The sequence below is a fragment of the Antechinus flavipes genome, chromosome 5 (genome assembly GCF_016432865.1).
Source record: "Antechinus flavipes isolate AdamAnt ecotype Samford, QLD, Australia chromosome 5, AdamAnt_v2, whole genome shotgun sequence".
In the NCBI taxonomy this organism is placed as follows: domain Eukaryota; kingdom Metazoa; phylum Chordata; class Mammalia; order Dasyuromorphia; family Dasyuridae; genus Antechinus; species Antechinus flavipes.
Window position 1 is genome coordinate 261,262,930 of NC_067402.1, and position 25,497 is coordinate 261,288,426.

Sequence of the window (25,497 nt, forward strand, 5' to 3'; positions counted from 1 at the left end):
GGCTAACTTCCAAGTGGATGTAATGTGAAAAAATTTTCCTCAAAATAAAGTAAGGATGCTAAGAGGCACATATAAGGAAAATGTGCATCCCATGTACTGGGGACAGTGAACAAATGCACTAAGATGAAAGATGGAAATGTTGAGATCTGAACATGATCGATAGCCCAACTTGGTTATAACATAGAGTGCATGAAGGGAAGCCATATGAAATAAGCTAGAAAGGTGATCAATCAATCAATAGGTACCTATTATGTGATCAGCATTGGGAAGTAAGCTAGAAAGGTGATCAGTCCATCCATGTGCTAGGTATTATGCTAAGATGTGAGGCTAGAAAGGTAGTCAACCAATCAATAAATAAGCATTTATTAAGCACCTACTATGTGCTAGACATTGTGCTGTGAGGTAAGCAAGAAAAGTAATCAATCCATAAAATAAAAAGCATTTATCAAGCACCTATATTCTAGGTACTGTGCCAAATTCTAGGTAGGTTGAAATAGGCTGTGATGGATTTTAAATATCAGAATATGGAGTTTACTTTTTGTTTCAGAGCAAAAGAGCTTAATCTGGCACAAAAATTTTTCTAAAAATATTTTGATCATTACTTCAATATAATTTTTTTTGGTATCTTATCCTATACCTGTAAAAACATTATTCAGATATAGATTCAGATATAGATGGCTTCATCAAGTTTGCCAAAAACAAAATTTTTGAAGTAATAAGGAACCAGAGAGAAAAAGGTAGTATCAAGTCAGGAGGTAATGTGTCTTTTCCCTCCATTTTTTCACTAATACAGATACCTTGATGTTATTCTTTTGCCCTTATTTAGTTACTTTTCTCCCTTCTCCTTCAAACATCTCTCCATGTTTGTATAATCACTTTTTTTTTCCCCTTCAGAATCCCAATCCCCACCTTTGAAAAACAAAGGGAACTCCCTGATTTATTTGCAACACTCAGGGGTAGGCACTGGCAGCAGAGACACAGTAGATGCCTCTGCAGGTGTGAAAGTTGGAATTGGATACTCAGCAGATCAGCAACACTATATTCCTTTAAGAACAAGCCGCATAAAATTAAAGTTATTCCAGATGAATAAACATGACAAGAAGTGACATGCATTCTGAACACAAGCTGTTTTACTGGTATCCCAGGCCAATCTAGACCCGACTTAACCATGATTTGAAAACTAAAAATCCACTGCATCCCAATCATCTGGTTCAATTTTTAACAGATACAAGGGAAAAAGAAGAGTATAATGAATATGCATTTGTTTTCGTTGATGGGGTTGGTGATGGCAGCAGGTTTTGTTTTTAAAACAGTGCATGGTAATAAAAATAAAGAAAAAAGCTATAAAAAAAGAATTGGTAATGAGCAGTCTGTAAATTATTGTTTTTGAAAAATGTCACTTTATAATTAGTTTTCTTGGTAATTCTAGTATTTTGCTTTCGTGTCTTTAAAAATGTGTGCTTTGCTACACTGTCCAAGGGGTACGGGACAACTAAAAGATTAGTGATACCTGGTACAGAACTTTTATGACCCATACATTGGTTCTGATCATTATTTCACAGAGTCTAGAATTTAATACCAGGCAGGTTTTTTTTTTTTTCTGGACCCAATTTATGGACATTTAAAACTGAAAATTTAAAAAGAATCCTCAAATGCTTTAATCCAGAAGAGAGTCCCAGCATAGGGACCCTCAGGATACTATTTAAGTGAAAGTTCTTGAAAGACCTCACTGGTGAGTTTCAATGTATAACTGTTACATGAACCTATTTACATTGTTTTCTTGATTCACTGCCAACTTATTCAGTAGAGAACCCAAGAAATCAAGTCAGAGATTGTATAATCATAGCATAAATTAATACTGTCTCAGTATGTTGGGTGGTAAACAATGAACAAATGACAACAAAGAACATTTGTTTAGCACTTTATAAATATAAATATGCAAAACATGTATGTGTATATATATATATATATATATATATATATATATATATATATATGTTTTTTACACACACACACACACACACACACACACACACATATTCATGTATATGTACATTATGTGTACAAGAAACTGAGGCTCATTGAAGTTAAGTGACATGTCCAGAGTCACAAAGCTGGTAAGTGAGCAGGATCTGATCTCCATCTGCCACTCCTCCCCCATCTTTCTGAGTTCAAATCTAGCAACTCTATCTAGCAATACTTACTTGGTGATATAATCTTGTGATAATTAATCTAACCTCTCAGAGATGTGTCACCAGGGAAAGAGAAGATAGTACAGAGCTGGATCTTGAAAGATGATAAAAATTGGCCAGGCGGGATATAAATAAAATATATATTTAAATAGAAATTAACAAGTAGTCTAATTTTGGCATTATGGAAAGTTAATAAAAAATAAGAGCTAGTGTATATATATATATATATATCAAATGAGATAACATAAAGTGTTTTGCAAACCATCTCATTTGATTCTCACAACTATCTCTCAGATTATTATAATCCTATTTTACAGATGAGGAAACTGAAGCTGAGTAAGGTTAACTGACTTGTTCAAGATCACAGTGAAGTAGTGGGGGATAAGAAAAGTAAGTTATGATGGGGAAACACTACAGAGGGTCAAGAATGATAAGCAAGGGAATTTAGATTTGTATGTAAAAGTATGTACATATGTATTGTGGAAGTTTGGGTGTATGCGAAGGAACCGTTAATGATTGTTTTAGGCATAAGGATGCCTTGATTTAAATGGTATTACTGGAGAATCCATTTTAAAGTAATATTTAGAATAGAATGGAATCAGGGGCTTAGAGAAAGAAAAGAAAAGCAGGCTGAAAATTCATAAGTTAAACTTTGATGAGTAGTTTTAAAATATTGACATAGAAATCATAGTGCACAAAAACTGTTTTTTCCTAGATTTCTCCCCCAAAGGATCTTGTTGTTTGGGTTAAGCAGGCAATCAATTAAGTGCAAATATTTCACAACCCATCTATTTTAGGAGAATGAGAATAATGAAAGAAATATATTCTAGAGGGACAGAAATAGTCATTTAAATGCCAAATAACTCCAAATGCTCTTTGGTTTTGAGCTCTATGTCAGTACCATGCCAAATTGCAGATAGTCCAAGCTGGTCAAAAAAAATATTCCTTGATGAAGTATTAATTTTGGTTCCTCCTTTGAGGTCTCTTAGGTGAACTGGTTATTTTTTTTAAATAAATAAACTAATAAAATGTTTTTTCCAAGAACAGAGATAGAAAAACGGTATGGTAAAAGACAGAAGGACACCATGTTTGCCCTTATCCACACAGTGCCAGGGCAGTCCTAGCTGAAAACATAAAGAACCAGATATTTGGCAAGCAAAGGCCCCTTGGCTCTCTCCCATAACCTGAAGCAAAATACGTTTGGATAACAGGAGTTAAAAGAAGTGGGAAAACCAGAACAATGTCTCTCTTCGAGCTCACTTAATTGAAGCCTTTAAGTTCCACCAGTCATGGAAATTGTCAAGATCCATTAAAAAAAGAAACTTCTTGGATCTCTTTCTAATTCTGCTGACTAACACATAATGGTGAAAACCAGGCCAGAAACAAAACTAAGAGAGGATAGTTGAGTTTTTTGAATGTCTGGCTGTTATGGAATGCGAAACAGGATTTCCCATCTTTACCCCAAAAGGCCCAGAATGGCATGAATCCCTAAATCAAAATTACAAGATAGCACCAGAAAAAGGTACCATGTCAGACATCAGGAATGTATTTCCTTGTAGATCATCCTTACCCAGAGGCCTAATAGAGTTTATTGGATGTTCACCCTCTATAAATCATACAGAATATTTTATTGCATTAAAAAAAAACTTTTTGGAAGTTATTGAGGCAGTGTTTTGGTATGGTGGGTAAATTGTTGTGGGATCCTAGGTATGTCACTTATAGCCTTTCAGCTATAAAATAAGGGTAGTTGAACTCAAGGTCCCTTCCAGTTCTAAATCTATAAGCCTATCAGCTCATAGAACCATCTGGGTCATTGGAATACAATTTTCAAAATGATCTAGAAAGTTATTTTATGAGTGTCTTAATGGATAGCTTTGTTTTGTTTTTTTAATGTACAAAGAAACATCAAGAGACTTTTCCAGGTCAACCTTAAATTTTAAACTAAGAAGTATGGAGTTAAAGGTAAGTTTTTCTAAAGGTAGACCACCATGTTTTTCTTTCAAATAAAAGGCATTAAATTGATGTTATTTGTTTATTGAAGCTACAGTAAAGATACTGTAGTATCTGTAATACATGGAAGGTACAACAATTAATTTTAGGAGATAGGGTCTTTGCCTTCATGATTATTCACAATCTAGTAAGATGCAGAAATAACCATAATACAAAATGAGATTTGAAAAGTGGGGACCTGTATGTTTTGTAAAATTGCTTAGATCTAGCAATTTTTTAGATGACCATTATTATTAATTGAGAAACAATAATGAGCAAGTTTCCTAGTTGCATTCACTTTGGTCCTTCCTAGATGAGAGAATTTCTGGAAAAAAATGAAATTCAAAAAAATTGGTTAAGAGGACCATCCTAAATAGGTCACCTTGTAGATAGAATTCTTCACTTTTTTATATATCAAATCTCTTCCCAGAATAATGTCTTTAAATAACTGAAGGAAATGCTAAGTTTCATTTAGAAGTTAGTGAAAATAAAATTATGTTCTTTTTCCCATCCAAGTTCATAAATCCCTAAATAGGAACCTGAGGTAAAGGACCATGGCTGTAAAAAGATCACAATTCAATAAAACTGCCTTGTTGAATTAATTTTTTTAAGTATTGGAGATAATGAATCATAGCAAAAAAGTCACTTTCTTCTTATGTTTAATATGTTTAATTCTGTTTTGTAAAGGCAATGGAATAGATTTGGGATAAAGAGGTCTGGGTTCAAATCTCAGCTCTGTTTGGAGTAGCTAGGTGGTGTCATAGTTCTGCGTGTTGGGTCTGACATCAGAAAGATTCATCTTTGGAAATTCAAATCTGGCCTCAGATACTTATTTAGTTAGCTATTGAATCTCCGGAAAGTGATTAAAGCTTGTGTTGCTTCAGTTTTCTCAATGAACTGGAGAAGAAAATAGTCACAAATACTCAGATAAGACTGAAACAATAGAAGAAAATAGTAGAATTTCTTTCTGATCTAAATCTACAATCACATGGGCACTCTCAGGGAAGTGAAATGAGGGAATTGGACTAGGTGACCTCAAAAGCCTTCCCACCAGCTCTGGAGCTTCTGTCAGCATTTTGTAGGGGAAAAAAATTTCTGGTGATTATGAAAAAAATGAGCATTTGGGAGCTAGAGAAGTGCTACATTTATGGAATTTGCTTCATTTTTCTTCCCCCCCCCAATATTTTGCTCAATTATTTTACAGTCATTCATGTGAAATAAGAGATACAAATAGAAAAAATCTTAAATATGAGCATAAGATAGTCTGAGATTTCTAAAAATTCTAGTATTGCAATTGAATTTTAATAAACTTTAAACTTCTAAAAAAGGTAAAATTTAGGTAGCCACTAAGCTTTATCATAGATTTAATTTTTTCTTGATCTGTTTTAAAACAATAAAAATTTGAAAAGAATATTCCATTTTAAAGACATTACTTAAATTCAGTAAAATATTATCTCACAATTTATACTGTTTCATCATTTTCAAATTTACTTCTTTTCAAAGCAGAGGTCAATAATTGTTTTGATTAGAAGCTTAGAATAAAATATAAAACCAGTTTAGTATCTTTGCCAAGAAAGCTTTAGGGTCCAAAAAGAACTGAGCAGCAATACCAGAGTTAATGTAAAGAATCAGATTTTGACATTATTATAGCTGTATTGCTAAGTATTGGAAATTAAAAGTCCTAGAATAAGAGGGCTTTGGAGTCAAAAAGACATGAATTCAAGAGTCTTACCCTCTGGCCTATTAGTTAACCTCTCAGTATCTGTAAGCAATTCTTTATGATTCTAAGTGCTAGATTTAACATCAGAGGGCCTGGCTTCTCTACATACTACTTGGGTCATTGTAATCTTGGGCAAGTCATCTAAATTCTCTGTTAAATGGAGGGAGGGAGAAGAAAGAAAAAAAAAAGAATAAAGTAAAAACCACAGAGCAGAGAACAAAAGAAAACCTGCAAGAAAGCAGAGATGAACAGCTTTGAACACAAAGTATAATGTTTATGATACAAGCTTTCTTAAAATGGAAATTTATTGCTTTATATTTTGAATCCTCTCATGTTATATTGTGCACATGGCAATTTGTTTTTCTTTTTCTAATTTCTATTTCAGTTTAAAATCAATAAATGCAAGATTTAAAATAAGTGAATAAATAGGAGAGGAGAAATAAGAGTCAGTGAAATCTAATGTTCATTCTAGCTCTAAATATCTATTGTATTGTATATAGCAACATATATTTAGAGCTGGAAATGATCTTTAAGGCCCAAAATCTGGTTCCCCACTTTACAGATGAGGAAACTGAGATCCAGAGAAATTAAGTGACTTTGCCCAAACTAATACATGTCTTAAGTAGAATTTGAACTCTGGTATCCTTATTCCCAACCTAGCATTCTATCCTCTATGCATATCTATGACTCTTATGAACTTTGGGTTTCAAATGAGTTGCCAATCTTAACCAATGGAAGGAGTTTCCATCCCAAGTACAATCTTTTAAAAAATAAATCTGTATTATTCAAACCTTCTAGGAGATAATTTGGATGAAATTTGACAATATTTCCTTAAAATCGATGGCCATAAGCTAAGTAATGATAGCAGAGGTAAGAAACCTGAATGTTCCAGTAATGATCCCATCCCCAACTGCTGATTTCTTGACTGACCTTATTTAAGACACTTAACCTTCTATCACATTTCCTCCTTACCAATTGGGTATGAGAACACTGAGCTAACACAAAGACATGCGTTTTTTTTCTTCTTTTTAAACATGATCAAATTCCTAAGACTCTTAAATATCAAAGTGTTAAGAGAAGGTAATGATGGCATTTTTAATTAACATGCCCCAAAGGAGAAACAAATCACCCCAACAAGTTTCATTACCAAGGGAACAGCAGGGAGGAATCACAGAGAAAGTCACTCACACCATTCCCATGAGCGAAATTTATTATTGCTTCCATTAAGACTCTGAAAGGATAAAGAGCTGTACCATAACTGTCCCACAGAGGCAAAAGTTTCGAAAGCTCGATTCATCTTCACCCAAAATATTTGACCCTTTCTTTAGGTAGGTCTGGGTTTGCCATTTAAAACAAGTCTTGCAACATTTTTAGAAACAAAGCAAAATGTTCTGTAAATAGATGAACTCTTATACTGAGTAAACATGCCAGAATGATTTCCAATGAAAACCATGGGGACAGTGGAGCAGTACAGCCTGTCCAAGACAAAACCCAAAAAATGAGCCTGTAAAAGCCATAAATCATGTGCTTCCGTGACATGAGAATAGCCCTGGGCAAACAAACTTAAGCACGGAGAGCACAGCATTACTTGCCACTTAATGCAAGTAAAGTCCAACTCAAAGATTGAGAGTCAAACGATCAATTCAATGGAAGGGGAAAAAAATGCTGAAATAGGAGGGAAAAATTAATTACCCATGAGAATATTTCCATTTCAGCATAAAGACTCTCTTTCCTATGCATGCACCTTAGAATCATTCTACTGGCACAACAATGTCCTTTGTTCTGTTTAAAATTTGTTCTTCCAATCCTTAAGTATTCCCAATGGCATACCATGCAAAGCCCTCAATATTACCCAAAGGTTAAAATAGAAGTTCTGTTCTTGAATTAAAAGGGAGAGTCAGAGAGATCAGAGATTTATAGCCATGTAGATATCAGCAGACAGCTTTTCTAATAATGCATTTTTATACACGAGGGCATTTAGATAGCATGGTGCATAGAGAACCAGCCCTATAGTCAGCAAGACATAAACAGAGGGAGGATTCAAATCCAGAGTTATTTTTGCTTCAGCCCATAGTTTTGTTGTAGAAGATAAAATATCAAAACTGGAATCAAGAAAATCGGGATTCATGGTCTCCTTCTGAAAGTGGCAAGCACCAGTAAACAAACTTCAAGGCTTGATTCTGTAAATTCCTCCCTATGTGACATTAGATAAGTCATTGAGCATCTCGAGGCCCTCATAAAGTCTTCTTCAGCATATTAGTTATCTATAACTTGACAGAAACTGTGCTAATTTGTGAGAAAACCAATACATACATACACACACACACACACACACACACACACACCTGCTGCCCTCAAGGAGCTTATATTCCATTAGGGGATAGAATCTATCAGACCAGATAACTCCTTAAATGACTTCCAGTTCTAAACTCTGGTTAAGGCTTAATTAGCTATAACTTTAACTATAAGCTATAATTTCACTATGAGATCATGAACACTTATCATTGAAATTCTGGTTATGAATTGATTGAGTGAAGTGAACAGAACTAGGAACACATTGGACACAGTAACAGAAAGATCATGGAATGATCAACAGTGATAGATTTGCCTCTTCTCAATAAAGAAGTCATTCAAGATAATTCCAATAGACTTTGGATGGAAAAATGCCATCTGCATTCAGAGAAAGAACTATGGAGATTAAATGTGGATCGAAGCATATTTTCATCTTTTCATTCTTTTTCAATTTTCTCCTCTTTTTTGGTCTGTTTTTGTTTTTGTTTTCTTTGGTTTCTTTTTTTTCCCTTTTGTTCTGATTTCTCTTTCCCAACATGAAATATGTTGAAAATTGATTGCACATATTTAAACTTGCTGTTTTGGGGAGGGGGATGTAACAAAGGGAAGTAGAAAAAAATTGGAACTCAAAATCGTACAAAAATGAATATTGAAAACAAGAATAAAAAAGAGGAAGAAGAAATGATCACCACTGGAGTAAATTACAAATGATAGAATTTTAAAAAAAATTCTATGCGTCTCTGTTTTCCTCATCATAAAATGGGGATAATACCCCTAACAACTATCTCACAGGAATGTCATAAGGCTCAGATAATATATGCAAAGTGTTTTGCTGACTTTAAATCATTAAATAAAAGTAAGTCATTAGCTACTTATTCACTTCTGTTCACCTCTTATGGTCACCACTTCTTTCTTTCAGCCTTGTAGCAAAATGTCAAAACTGAAATCAGAAAGACCTGAATTCAAATCCTGATCTAGCCACTTACTAGCTATGTTATTTCAGGCAAATTATTCAACTTCTCTCAGCCTCATTTTCTTCCATCTTTAAAATAGAAATAATAATAACAGCACCTATCATTTATGAAGATCAAATGAGATAATACATAGAAAGCATTCTGCAAACATTATGATTTGCTATACAAATAATATCAACTGTATATGAGTTAATTATTATATACACTTAATATAAGAAAATAACTAGAGTAACTAAGAGGAGGTCAGAAGGCATTGCTACTGTCCAGACTTTGACTGGAACTCTCTGGAGACCTCACCAATTTAGAGATGGAAGGGATCTCCTACAGTAATCCAATCCCCTCATTTTACAAAATAGTTAATGGAGATTAAATTATTTGACCAAAGATCACAGAATTTCTAAAGCATAGATTGTAGTATTGGAATCCAGGTCCTCTCACTCCATAGTTAATATTCTTTTCCCCACTATATTTATTGGTTCATTCAGCATATTTACCAAGAAAGCTTAGAAACTTAAAAAGAAAATAATAGCATTTATCATTCCATTGAGTACAGAAATCACATTTCAAGAAGGTATTTTCCATTCACTTTCCATTCAATCATCTAAAGTAAAATCACTGAATGGAAATCATTTTTAAAAACCATATGCTGACTCTGTTACATTTTAAGATCAAAAGGATCCACTTATTTTTAAATGTAAAAAAGAAAATGATACATCTTATTCCTGATTTCTATGTACTATTAATGTCCTTTTTTTTTGGTGAAATAATTGGGGTTGTGACTTGCTCAGGGTCACACAGCTAGGAAATGTTAAGTGTCGGATTTGAACTCAGGTCTTCCTGACGTAAGGGCAGGTGCTCTATCCACTGCACCAGCTAACTGCCCCCCACTATTAATATTCTCAAGGTTTAACATAGATCACCAAACATGTGAAAACCTTAAATAATAAAAGGAAGACTAAGATATGGAATGCTTATTATGTTTTCTAGTTAAGCCATTACATTAGTAACTTCAAGCTTTTAATATCTAACATTTTTCATCATCAAAAAAACTGGTAAAAGATTTTTAATAGGACAAGGAGAAGATAAAAATTGTTGGGAATGGTTAATAATGATGATAACAATAACATTTAATGTATATATATGGCACTTTAAGGTTTGTAATGCCTCCAAGGAAGGGGAATCTACCATCTCTTAACCTATTCTGCTTTTGCACAGTTATAATGAGTAGGTTTGATGTTTTGTTCTGACATTAAACCTACTTTGTCTCTTCACGGCTTCCAACATTGTCTTTTGCTCTTTCCAAAGAGGAAAAGTTTAATCATTCTGTCATATAAGAGCCTTTCAAATGCTTGAAGATGGCGTTAATGACAGATTTCATCCTCATTCTGCCCATTGCTATAACAAAAAATGATAATAATTCTCAGGTTAATAGAGTTTTAAGATCTTTTGTTTGTCTTCAACTGTGAATGACTTGACCATTCTCAGTAATACTATGATCCAGATAATTCTGATGGATTTAATGATGATGAAAAATGTTCCTACTTCCAGAAAAAAAAATTAATGAATGCAGATTAAAGCAAACTTTCTTTTTACTTTCTTGGTTTATTTGTTTGGACTGTGTTTTCTTTGCAACCCAATTAATATGGAATTGTTTTTCATGACCGCACATATGTAATCTATATGATATTACTTGCCTTTTCAAGCATATGGGGAGAGTAAAGGGAGAGAATATGGAATTCAAAATTTATGCTTAACAGTATTTTATTTCCTCAAATATATACGATGATAGTTTTCAACATTCATCTTTGCAAAACTTCTGTGTTCCAAATTTTTCTATCTTTCTCGCCCTCCTCCCTCCCCTAGACAGCAAGCAATTCAATATAGGTTAAACATGTACAGTTCTTCTAAACATATTTCCATATTCATCATGCTGTGCAACAAAAATTAGATCAAAAAGGGGAAAAACACAAAAAAGAATAAACAGCAACAACAATTAAAAGGTGAAAATACTATGCTTTGATCCACATTCATTCTCCATAGTTCTCTCTCTGGATGCAGATGGCTCTCTCCATCCCAAATCTATTGGAACTGCCTTGAATCACTTCATGCTTGAAAAGAGCCAAGTCCATCCCAATTGATCATCATATAATCTTATAGTGTTCTCCTGTTTCTGCTCATTTCACTCAACATCAGTTCATGTAAGTCTTTCTAGGGTTTTCTGAAATCAGCATTTCTAATTATCATTTCTTATAGAACAATAATATTCCATTGCTTTCATATACCATAAGTTATTCAGCCATTTCCCCAGAAGATGGGCATCCACTCAGTTTCCAGCTCCTGCTACTATAAAAAGAGCTGCTACAAATATTTTTGCATATATGGGTCCTTTTCTCTCTTTTGCTACCTCTTTGGGATACAGAACCAATAGAGACACTGCTGAATCAAAGAATGTGCACAGTTTGATAGCCCTTTGTATATAGTCCCAAATTGCTCTACAGAATGGTTGAATCATTGGAACTCAAAATAAAAAAATAAAAATAAAAATTACCTTTACTTATAATTGAGAAAAAAAAAAGAAATTAAACCTTAAGATGACAATAGGAAAAAAAGATGGTACAAAATAGATTTCTATTGGAGCAAAAGGGAAGGAGGGAAGGAATGATAATATTGTATAAGATCAATGGGGGAAGAAGGTGAATTTTAGGGCCATTCCCCAACTCCCACAGAGTGTTTCTATGAGCAAAAGTGAGTATTTTTTGTGGTTGTTAATTGAATTCAGAACAGAAAGATTTATATAATTGCAATTTATATAACTATCTACAACAAACTTTTTAGTCCAAGTTCCTTATTTTACATGTGAGAAAAATGAAATCCAAGGCAGTCATATCCCTTTTTTAAGGTCACACAAATAGTCAACATTAGAGGTAGAATTTGAACCCTATTCTCCTAACTATAGAATCAGCTCCCTCTCTCCACTATCATGCTGGAAGTCTTGACTGGTATAAATTCAGGAATAAGACGTCATATTTTTGTAGGAGTGTGCCTGACAATAAAGGAATTAGGCTTGGAAGGAGGGTTGTTCTATTTGTGGGCCACAAATAAAGCAGTGTGATACAGGAGGCAAAGAATTAGATTTGTAATCAAAAAACAGGGTTTGAATTTCAGTCTGGTCATTCAATATGTAACATTAGGGAAGACATGATCTCTCTGAAACTTGGTTTCTTCATTTATACTATGAGAGGGTTGGATTAAATGACCTCTAAAACTCATTCTAAACAATCCAAGGATTTTATCATCCCACAGAAAGCTAGAATAAAATCTTACACCATTAAATGTCTTTCTCAATTCTCAAGTAATGCTAGGGAAAGACAAGATATACTACTACAACATGCTACCCTGAAGATAAAACTTATTGATCAGGTTGCCTGATTTCATGTTAGAACTTCCAGATGTAAGTTCAGAAACATGAATACAAGCCTTTAGGAGATAGAAAATCTAAAGCAGCAAGTGCTATCCCTGGAAAATGGACAGTATGCCAGGATCACTTTGGCATGAGGCCTGGACTTCTTGGCAACTTTCCGGTTGCCAAGATGTGGAATCATTTGTCCTTGAGAGTCTTTGTTGCATAGTTCATGTGGCAAGTGATTGCCAGTGAAACTCCCCATCACGGTGATTTTGTACAGAAGCCAGAAGCAAAATCAAGTCATAATTTCAGCCTTTAAAATATGTGTCATCTCAAACTATTCATTACTTTATCATATGTGTTAATTTTGGCCCCCAACCAGATCATACACCTCTTAAGGTAATGGGATTTTATAATTTTTCTTTACCTTCTACAATTACTAGAACAGTGTTTCTTCAATAGTGTTTCTAGTGAAAGAGCAAAAGTATAAAATAGGCAATATACTATGAGAAATGAAAACTTAAAAAATAATCCTCTTCAACCCAATCTATTTTCAATCCTAGTTTGAATGTTAAACTTTGTCTAAATTCTAGAAATTTACCAAAATATCAATTTCAAAGATTCACAGAATTTCATGTTGTAAAGGAATTCAGTGGGCTAACCCAACCTATACCTCTTTTATCTAGGCCTCAAAAATATCCTGAAAATGTAGTTAGTGATAGGATTTACAAAATAGCCCTAAGCTTCAACCACCAAAAAAAAAAAAAAGAATGAATAAAAACATACTCATAGAGCATTTTAAGTTTTGCAAAACATGATATAAAATGAGCAATGAAATAACAAAAGATATAGTCACAAAACTGGACAATTTTAGGATCTAAAAATGAAAGAATAATTTCAGGAATGATGAATTATGGAATTATTGTTTTCTCATGATTCCACAGGAAAGTGACTTGGTTCAATTCAACAAAGTAAATATTTCAATTGGAGATATTTTCTAGGGACAAAAGGAGACAGGACAAGCACCCCAAAATGTCTTTGTATAAGTTTACTTAACCACACAGAGGTAACAAGGTGGCTCAAGTGGAAAGAAAGTTAAAATTAAAGACAGAAAGGCCTGAGTTTAACCTCTGCTTGCCTCAGTCTACCAAAGATGAAATGACAAACCACTTCATATCTTTGCCAAGAAAACCACACGGGTATTATCAGCATGGTATGGTTCATAGGGTCATGAAGAATTGGATTGGACTAAGCAACAACAACAAATTAACCACATGTGCTTATTCAGTGGGTGGTGAATCTAAAAGATAAACCAGAACAATTAATATAGAAGTGTTAAGAGAGAAATAGCACTGGAAAAAGAAGAAAATATCTGAAAAGCAAGTATCATAATATTTCGGGAAGAAAAGTATGCAATTAATAAGCTGAGGAGAAATTATTTTCTTCCTATTAGCAAATCAGAGAGACAACTTGATTTGATCTGACGTTTAGTTTGAATTAGCATGCATTAGGAATCACAGATTGAGTTGGAAGGCTCCTAAAAGGCCAGTTAATCAAAACTACTTTGCCTTAAAAATAAAACTGGGGCAGCTATATGGCATATTAGGATAGTGCACTGGTCCTGGAGTCAGGAGAACCTAAGTTCAAATTCAGGGATTTGTAGAGGGATATTTGACAGTTATTAGCCATGTGACTCTAGGCAAGTCATTTAACCTTGACAAATACACTCTCTCTCTCTCTCTCTCTCTCTCTCTCTCTCTCTCTCTCTCTCTCTCTTTCTCTCTCTCACACACACACAAGATAAAAAAAAGTATCTCAGAATTCAAGACTTACCCAAGACTTACCTTAGTAAAAGAGCTAGAATTTTAATTCAGTTCCTCTTTTTGTGAATTTTTCAAAATCCAAATTACTAGGAATTATTGTAATGTATTACATTAACACATTTCTTTTTTTTAAGTTTTGTTTTCCCATTACAAACACATACAGATTATTCCTACTTTATGAGGTCTCTTATAATAAATTAAAGCTATTAAGTAAAATAAGAACTCATCTGAAAGCACATGCAAGCAAACATTCCCCATATGTAGTTCTACCTTCTATTCCTATTTTTTAAATGAACAGAATTCTATATTTTCACTACCCCATGCCCTAAGGAATGGATAGCATGTTTCATCTTCAGGGCTCTGCAATTATAAAGTCATTGTATCAATCACAATTTTTACAATTTCCAAAATTTTAAAATGTTGTGGGTTCTGTCTAAATTACTCTCCTGATTCTGCTCATTCCATTGTTCATCAGTTTATAATAGTCCTCAAAATTTTGGTCATTCATTTCAAAAGCCTATTGGAGGAGAGAAATAAGGAGGATCAAAGAAGACAAAAAAAAAAAAAAAAAAAAAAGAAAAAGAAAAGAAAAGACAGAAGAAGAGTGGCTGTTATTGTTGTTCAGTTTTTTTTTAGTCAAGCCCAATTTTCCATGGCCCCATTTGGGGTTTTCTTGGCAAAGATAATGGAGTCATTTGTCATTTCCTTCTCCAGTGCATTTTACAGAAGAGAAATGGAGACAGACAGGTTTAAATGACTTACCCAGGGTCACACAGCTAATAAGTATCTGGGGCAGAATTTGAAACTCAGGTTTTTCTGACTCCAGACCCAGCACTCCATCCACTGTGCTGCCTTTATGCATGGTTCAGTGACTCCAATTTGTTTTTGAGTTTGACACCATTTCTTAATGACATTAATGAAATCAAATAATAATAATAATAATAACTGACATATATCTGTCCTATTTCATCTTTCTACCTACCGGCTTGACTTTTGTCTCTCCCATTAAAATGTAATTTTTTGAAGACAGCTCTTTCTTTGTGTGTCTATAGAATGTGGCAATGGCCTGTAACTTTACTTGATTGGACATCAAAAAATCAAATTGTCTCATTTTATTGATGAAGGAGTCTTTTCCTGAGTATATCTGAGTGAATCCTCCTTGCTAACAACCACAGAAAAGGTACTTCCTGGTTTCTGCCTCGTTTAAGTAATGTAGATCCACTTCATTTAGACAGGGCATGAAGTTAAATCCAGAAATACTTGTTGACCTGATTTAATGTTTTACCAACTTCATAGCAACCCTTTGAGTTAAGTGCGAGAAATATTATTATCCCCATTTTACAGGTGAGAAAACTGAGGGTCAAAAAGAATAAGAAAATTAGCCTGTCTCAGAACTGGGATTTGAATCCAGATCTGGAGGCAGCTAGGTGATGCAGTGGATAGGGCACCAATCCAGGGGTTAGGGAAGACCTCATTCAAATCCAGCCTCAGACACTAGCTGTATCAATCTGGGCAAGTCACTTAGCCATGTTTGCCTCAGTTTCCTCATCCATAAAATGAGTTGGAGAAGGAAATGGCAAACCATTCCAGTGTCTTTGTCAAGAAAATTCCAAATAGAGTCATGAAGAGTCAGACAGGACTGAAAAACAACTTTCTGACTTTAAGTCCAGCACAGCAGTGAAGTGAAAATAAGGGACCATATAAAGAAATAGTGAGGAATAATATCTGAATGCATCCCTCCCCATGCAAGGCATCTGAAGAACTGTAAGTGAGAAGAAAAAGGTGACCTTCAGAGAACAAGCACAGGAATCTGAGGAACTGATGAAATTTGGCTAACTAATCACCTCCATCTCAATTGTTGGCAACTCTATCTGCAAATCTCTTGGAACTTCCTGACAATGCCCTTACTTTTCTCCACTGACTTTTGAAGGAAGTGATTAATGTCTTTTTTTTTTTTTTCCCAACCAGCCAACATATTTGTCTCTTTCTTTCCAATTCATCTAAGAAAAATGTCTCTCATTTTTAAAATGTATTCTTTTCTTACCAATGTTGTAATGTCTTTCACATCATCGGTCACAGGATTCCCACAGATCCCTTTAGTTTTGACGAGAGGATTGAATAGGAGCAGCTGAAGATAAATGCAAGTGATAATCCAAGTCTAAATAAAAACAGAACAATAACTGAGTAACCAGCAGTATTCAACTTAAATAATTAGAGCCATTTAACATCTTATGCTTTAATATGAACTTGTGAGGAAAATCACTTCTTTTCTTAAGGAACAACCTATTGGATATAAATCAGATATAAATGTTTATTTCTAATTCTCAAGCATTCAACCTGTACCATCAATGAATGAATGAATGAAGAAGAATCTGAGTTCAATTAAAACTGGAAATGTGGTCTCAATATGCCTTTCAATAATAGCATTATTGTTAACTTTAGTTAAAAGCTCCCTAAGGGCGATTCCCCAGTGGCAAGTATATTGAAATGACAACACCTGTACTAACTTGAGTTGGTTTCATCACTGGAGAATTCTTCTCCAAATCAGGGACTAAATAAAATTCATCCCTTAAAGGCACCAAAAAGAACTCTTTCTTTCTTTTCTTTTCAATGCACAATACTTGGCAAAGACAGGGAAAACTGGAACAGGACTTCAATAAAAGCAAAAACAACATCAAGATGAAATGTAACCAAAAAAAAAAAAAAAAAAAAAAAAAAAAAAAAAAAAAAAAAGGGACTTCTCCAGATCCAGTAAAACTCCAAAGGAGTAAATGATCATTGTGTTGGATAAGAACATCAGAACATTATTATTATTGGGAAAGAATTAAAGTTTTAGTTTCTTGATGGCAGGGACTGTTTGTATCTCCCAGCCCCTAGGACTGTAACCGACACATAGTAGGTGCACTCTTAACTAAATAGTTGTTGAACTGAATTCAATCATCCGTCTAGTCTACATGTTGCTTCTCCAGAGTGAAATGTAACTCTCTGAGGGTAACAAATAAAGGGAATCAAAGTATATGTCCAATGATTGAGAATGGGTAACAAAATTTTGGCACTGTTGTAATAAAACAACAGTAATTTGCCTCTGTCACTGTAGCATCAACTCACCATTCTGCCTAGCACATACTAGGTGCTTCAAGTTGAATTGACCAAATTATATGTCCATCTGCTGCTTTCTTCACTTGAATATATTTTCCTTGAAAGCAAAGGCTATTTGGGGGTTTTGTTGGAGGAGGGGAAATGTAGCCCCAGCTTCTAGCAAAGTTCCTTACACATATTGAGTGTTTAATACATATTTGAAGAATGAATGTTAATGAAAAGATTTCTTTGAGTATAATAACAGTCTGATACTCCTAGATGCAAAGTTTTTTTTTTTTTTCCTGAAAATGAAAATCTAAACTGGGCATTTAAAAAATTATTTCATAATTATATCTGGGTAGAAATATTTTCTACCAATGCACACAATCATCCATAATTACAGATGATTTTTTTCAATTAAAATCCACAATCTAACCTATTCAGGAAGAGAAATTTATTTGCAAATTTCTCAGAATAAAAAGTCTTCTATTTTGATAAGGCAGTTTTATCCCAAATTATATGACCCAGAGTTCTTGAAAGCAATCCACCTTCCTTTATTCTTTAACCCATTTTTAACAACAATCTTACTGAAAATCAGGATAGGGCCACCTTAGAGAATACTATGAAATTTTTTTACTAAGTGAGTTCAGTTCTATTTATTCCTTATTAAGCACTTCTTATATGTAAAATGCAGTGCAAAGTATGTATGAAGATGGGGGAGAGGGAACAGAGGGAGACACAAAACAAAAGGCTGTTACCTGGGAAGAAGGAATAGATTTGTTCTGCTTGGCCTTGGCAGGCAGAAGACAGAACAAAATTAGGAAACGGAAAAAAGGGAAATGTAGACTGTAGGAGAAAACTAACAATTGGAGCTATCCAAGACAGAGATCTCTGGAGTTTCAAACAAAAGCTGGATGCCCACTAAAACTAGTAATGCTATGGAGCAGATTGAAGTTCATATACACAGGTCCTTTCTAACTAAAAGATTCTGGAATGTCCCTGAAAACGGGGGCCATATTTTTATTGACCATTTATTTACCATTGATTAAGGTTTATGCAATACAAACAAATATAATTATAATGCAAAACAACATAAATGCAAACGAGAGGCACAAAGTGAATTTAGCTTCATAAAGTATAATGTTAAACTATTTATTAATTTGTTAGTAGTAATTAATTTTTATCTCCCCCATCCTACCCCACTCCTCACTCTCAATGTCAGAAATAGCTTTCTTAGTCCCTACCAGAAATCTCTGTGAACAATGGTAAGAACTTCCCCAGTATGCTTCCTCTGATACCTGGCTATCTTCAGGTTTTATAAATACCTGAAGTCATGGACACATGCTTGCTTTCTGCAGTATGTTACAATGGAATGCTTAATTTTCATCCTAATGCTGGTATTTTTATGTCTGACATTGAATGTGTATGATGTTTTAAAATAATTTCTTAGCAGAATTTTTGTAGGAGCAAAGAATCATAAACAAAGCAGATGCCCAAGGACTGGGGAATAGCTAAATAAATAGTGATATAAGGATGTAATGGAATATTACCATGCTGTAAGAAATAAGAAATATGAAGGATAATGAGAGGCATGGGAAGCTTGAAAGGAATTCATACATAGTGAAATAAACAGAAGTCAAAAAATGGCACAATGGCTGCAATAATGAAAATGGAAAAAGGAAGGAAGGAGAGAAAGTGAGGGAGTAAGGAAGGAATGAAGGAGAGAAAGTGAGGAAGGAAGGAAGGAAGGAAGGAAGGAAGGAAGGAAGGAAGGAAGGAAGGAAGGAAGGAAGGAAGAAGGAAGGAAGGAAGGAGAGAAAGTGAGAAAGGAAGGAAGGAAGGAAGGAAGGAGAGAAAGTGAGGAAGGAAGGAAGGAAGGAGAGAAAGTGAGGAAGGAAGGAAGGAAGGAAGGAAGGAAGGAAGGAAGGAAGGAAGGAAGGAAGGAAGAAAAGAAAGAAGGAAGGAAGGAAATGTCAAAATGATAAAACTCAAGCTTGGCTCTGGAAAGAGATGTGAGAATTTATCTCCCTTCCTTCTTTGCTGAGCTGGAGAACAAGGAATGTGGAATACAGAATATATTGATATCAATAATACTGATATATTGTTTAAAGGTTTTGTTAAAGTACTTTTTTTTCTTTTTTATTCTTTTATTATAAGCAATAACTCTGTGTGGGAAGAAAAGAGGGAGAAAAGAGGGATGGGAAATGAAGGTATGTAAGAACGAAGGCTATTTATACGTTGGCTTTCTTAAATTAGATAGTCAGTGATTTCATTTCCTGAATTCAAATTCAGCTTCAGACTCTTACCAGCTGTGTGTCTCTGGGCAAGTCACTTCAACCTATTTGCTTCAATTTCCTCAATCTATAAAAAAACTACAGAAGAAAATGACAAACCACTCCATATCTTTGACAAGAAAATTCAGATTGGGGTCACATAGAGTGAGACATGACTAAAACAACTAAACCACAACAATAACAACAACAAAAACTCCCAATAATGAAGTTCCTTCTACGAACCCAAATATAATTTATCCCTTAGAGAGTTGCCTGGGAAAATGAGAAGTCAAACGACCTGCTGAAAGTCGCAGATCCAGAATGTATCGAAGATTGGACTCAACTCCAGTTCTTAATTCTTAACTTGGCTCTTTTTCCACAGGCTGCCCCTCTAGTGATATACTTTATAATATACTTCAGGTTTCAAAAAACAAGTTTGCTCTGAGACAACTGTAACTTAGTTACTGGTTAGTTACTGGAATGTTTCCAATGAGGGGGAATCCTTTACCTCCTAAAGCATCCCAGTCTATTCTTGGATCATGTTGATTGTCAATAGGTTGGCACTTATATGAAATTTAATTCTGCCTCTTTGCAGTTTTTTATCCATTGCTACTAATTCTGTTTGCCCAGATCAAACAGATTATCTCTTCTAGGTAATAGAAATTTAAGAATGATGATGATGATGATGATGATGATGATGATGATGATGATTTAGCTAGCATCTAAATAGTGCTTTAAGATTTGCAAAGCATTTTACAAATATTATTTCATTTGATTCTCACAGCAACCCTGACAAGTAGGTCCTATTATTATCAACATTTTACACAAGATGGGGAAACTGAAACAAAAAGCAACTAAAAAATTTGTCCCGAGTTACATAGATATTAGGTATCCAAGGCAAGATTTGAACTCAGCTCTCTTGTGCCCTCTCTTGTGTGTTATTATACCCAAAGAAATGTGTACATTTATTCACCTAACTACCACCTCTGAACTCCTTAACTCTAAGTCTTTCTAGTTTATCAGGCCCTTCCAGGGCTGTGGTCCACTAGCACAGTCTTCAAAATCCTTGTGATAAGGCACTACAGTGGAGAACATAATTGGTGTGTTTAGTAAAAATGTAAATGTCATGCTAAAAATAGAAATTAATTTTCATGGAGTATTCTGTATTAGAAAGATATAACTAACTTCTTCAATTTGTTACAATATACATTTTTCATGGCTATTAACAAAAAGCTTTTCACTAAACCCCACAAAGCTTTTGATATAAGCAAAGTATTTTGATGCAGAATCTAAATACAGAAATTTATTTGGAATTATGGCTGCATCCCTGTTTTTCATTTAATGCCTCATTTATCTGGCATCACTGGAAAGCTGCTGTTCTTCCTCATAAGTAGGTTCTTAATCTTTCCATCCCTCATGCCTGAAAAGTCCTCCCTCCTCACCTCTGACTCAGATTCCCTCTTTTCCTTTGAAAAGCAGCTCAAGCATTATCTCTCCTGCATAAAATCTTTCCTACTCCCCCTCTCCAATAGTGTCCTTCCTCCCAAACTACCTTGCATTTAATTACTGTGTATTTCTGTATTCATTCACTTTCTATTTATGCTGCATATGTTTACAATATATGTTCTTATTATCTCTCACTCTGCTTTCCCCACCCCAACTGGGATTTAAGTTGATTTCAAGGACACCTTTATTCTTTGTATTGAATCCTCAAGCTTTAGCAAGTCTATGGTACATAAAGATGCTTAATAACTAAATGCTTGTTGATTGAAAACATAAGTGAAGTTCGCCCACTTCTAAATGTCCCACAGTTATTGGTTAAATTTGATTTAAATAGGTTTTTAGTTAAAAACAATTTTGCTTTCATGGAAATCTTTCTAAAATGTATTATATGTATTTGCCTACTTTCCAAAAGAGCATTAATGGAATACACAGGGGTTCCAAAAGTCAGTGCACTTTTAAATTGTAATATGTACTAAAACTTTTGAATGACCCTGTAGTTTAACCTCTTTGATGGTTTACATTCAGCATTATTAATCAAATGTCATTTGTGTGGTTCTCCACCATGGTTAGCATGTGTGTTTCTACATTATATCACTATAATCTTATATCACTATAAGATTCTGTACTCTGAATTATTCTAAGTTAAATCATTTTTCTCCCTCCTTTCTCCATAAAGCTAACTGCTATCACACGAAAATCCCTATTCCTTACCTTCACCACATTTAACTTACTATTTCTAATTTATTCATCTACAATGAATTAGAAAACCAAATAGTCCAGATTTGTTAAGATTGTTCATAAAGCAAGAGTAAACAACTTCTGAATGAGAACCTAAGAAATTTTCCTATAAATTCATTGTATAAACTTGGCCGATCAGTGGTCCTCCCCCTCCCGCCTTCCTCCCCCCTCCAGCCCTTTCTCTCTCTCTCTCTCTCTCTCTCTCTCTCTCTCTCTCTCTCTCTCTCTCTCTCTCTCTCTCTCTCTCTCTCTCTCTCTCTCTCTCTCTCTCTCTCTCTCTCTCTCTCTTTCTTTCTCTGTGCTTGTTTTATGGATTTGCAGTTGGGGAGCTAAAGTTGCAGATAATCAGTCTTCAGATAAATGGGCTATTTATTATATGACACTTTTTCTCCTTTTTCTCTCCATCCTGACTCATGTCCCTGCTACTTACTCTCTGTCTCTATCCCTCTCTCTCTCTGAAATATGATTTTGAAATAATTTCTTCTTTCTGTGTTTTTAAAAAGTGATTTTCACCATAGATTACCATCACATCAAAAAGATATATTGTTTTCTTGAATATTGTTTTTTTTCCCCAATCGTGACACATTGCATTTGGTTACTTTGTTTTCACTTGCACACACTTTTCTCTAGATCATTCTTTTGGCTAGGTAACCTCTAATTTCATGATAACCTTTCACTGCATAGACACTGGCTAAATCTTTGGTCCTAAATCTTTGAAAACAAAAATAAAAGATGCTTTGTACAAGTATTAATTTTATACAGAAAACAAAATATAATGACCACAACAATATAAATGGAAAGGACCAATAAACACTCAAAAAAATCCAGAAACTGAATTGCAATTTTAAATACTAAGCCTATTGTTAAAAAAAGAAATTTAAAAGTGGACCCAGTGATACATTTGATAGTCTTAGGTCTAAAGTCAGGAAGACCCAAGTTCAAATTTTGGCTCAGATACTTAGTAGTTTTGTGACCCTAGATAAGTCACAACCACCAGCAACCTCCATTTCCTCATTTATAAAAAGGGACTAACAATAGCATCTATCTTGTAAGGCTGTGGTGAGCATCAAATGAGCTGACAACATTTGTTAAAAAATATTTAATGTGCCTGGCACATAGTAGGTGCTATATAAATGGTATTTCCTTCTTCTATGAGTATAGAAAAATGCATATGTGGTTATTAGATATATAAATATAACACATATATGTAATAATACATACACACAAATGTACATAATGTACATACAAACACCGATATTTTGGTTAGTTTTGCTGGGCTTTTGATTTTTAATCTTAATTGTTTATTACAAGAGGGAAGTAGGAAGGAATATATTTGGAAATGAAGGTGATATAAAAACAAGACATTAATAAAAGCTAATTTATAAAAAATACATTCTATAAGGTAAAATATTCCAGGAGATTACATTTATACTAAGGTATAAATGACTGATATTGATTTCTTCTCTAATAGAAGCAAAGGAATACATAATCAAAAGTTGAAAAGGGGACACTTGGGCACTGACGAGAGGTACACATACCAAATAAAGACAAATCCTAGTTCTGCTTGGCCTTTCTGTCTAAGACAAATACAGATGATTTTTCTGAATTTGTCATCTCAATGGAAAGCAATGAATTTACAAAAAATGAAAAGTCAGAACTCCCCAAAAAGGGAGATTTACAATAAGCATAAAGAAAACTATTTGAGAGGTACTGAATTCATGGTACACACACCATATTTTTCTCCTTCCACACATAACAACATGGAGGGTGATCAGAGAGTAGGATACTCTCTGAAAAGTATACAGAAGAGAATACTTCAAAAGATTCCCCACATTAATGCTGATGAAAATTCTTTCCAACCTTATGAAATGACTTTAACTGAGTGGTCATGGTAAAAAAAAAAAAGTCACCATCTGTCAAAAGCCAGTCAGACAATGGATGCAAAATTCATCACCAGATTTATATTTGAAATCTTTTGCATATGTTTCTAAAACCCACAATATCTCCATACAATTGTTCCATGATTGTTATTCTAGTGGTTTCTGTTATGTCTAACTTTTCATGACCCTATTTATTTGAAGTTTTCTTGGCAAAGATACTGGAGTGGTTTGTCATTTCCTTCTTCAACTCATTTTAAGATGAAGAAACTGAGGCAAACAGGGTTAAGTGACTTGCTCAAGGGCATACAACTATTAAGAGTCCAAGGACAGATTTGAGCTCAAGAAGTTGAATTTTCCTGACTTCAGGTCTCATGCTCTATCAGCTGAATCACTTAGCTGTGTACTTTTCTTTCAGACAACAGTTTTTGATCAGGGGTCCTTAAATATAGATAGATAGAGTTATATAATTATGTAGTTATATATACATATATATAGTAATTGTAGTTACAATTACATAATATATACATATATGCACATACATAGCTATATAACTCCTAACTATATATTATATATACATACACATTTGTGTATGTGTGTATATGTCTATGTGTCTATGTATACGCACGATTTAATATATGCACATGTATTTATGTGTATATGTGTATGTCTATGATTGTGTATATGGATATACATATATACATACATATATACAAATGTAATCTAGATAGATAAAGACATTTCAATAACTCGGTTTATTTCATAATCCTATATATTTTATTGCAAGCATGATTGTAGGAAAGATCCCTAATCTTCATCATTCTTAATTGGCCTAAGACAAAATAAAGCAAAAACCCCATTTTTAATTCTTGTGGTTAAATTAAACCTCTTAAGTCTTCTAAAAGACATCAGAATACGAGTTTGATAGGCTGGATCAGATAAGTATTTTCTCTCCAATAAATTAAATGTACTTTTGTCAAATCAGATTTTCTAAACCCCAGAAGACACCAAATTCCTTCCCTGACATAACCTAATCAAGGCCTCCAGAACACAATGCTGGAGCAGGGACAGGCCTTAGAGGTCAGATTCATCTCTTCCAACTCTACCATTCACAGATAAAGAACAGGAAGTGTAAAGAGATTAAGATCAAAAAACCAGTTCATGGCAGAACTGAGACCAAGAAACCCAAGTCTGGTGTTACCCAGATTAAAGAAAATGAGAATTCATTGTCACATACATGTCAGTGTTTAAAAGGTAGGTCAGAGTCCACGCACTTTATCTGCTGACTTTATTAATTTTATTTCCCCCATTTTAAAAAAGGGAATGAGACCAGCCTCAGACAAAGCAGCACCTGTTGCCAAAACCAACATTCATTTTCTCTTTAATTTCACAAACCATCGGTAAAACTGCCAGTTCCCTGGCAGCTAAATGTGCTTTGGAAGAAAACCAACCAGATTAGCTTCATAAAGCAAAAGTTACCAAGAAACAGGTAGGTTAATTCGGCCTAAATTCAGGTCGCTTCAGGTCAGGCTAACCATGGTTAGCCTCTATTATGTATTTGTATAATTTAGTTGTGATTTGAAAGCAAAATTAAATTCTAGTTCCATGAAAAACAGCCTATTTTTTAATAAGCAT

The 25,497-nt window shown here is 34.1% G+C and overlaps 1 protein-coding gene across 1 annotated transcript in view; it reads right to left on the reverse strand.

Moving 5' to 3' along the window:
* The window catches only part of KITLG (KIT ligand), a 120,249-nt gene that overhangs the window by 50,903 nt on the left and 43,849 nt on the right, over positions 1-25,497 (reverse strand). Inside the window, exon 2 of the mRNA XM_051962657.1 lies at positions 16,438-16,551. Within this exon, the coding sequence (XP_051818617.1) occupies positions 16,438-16,551 (114 nt within the window). The remainder of the gene's footprint in view (positions 1-16,437; positions 16,552-25,497) is intronic.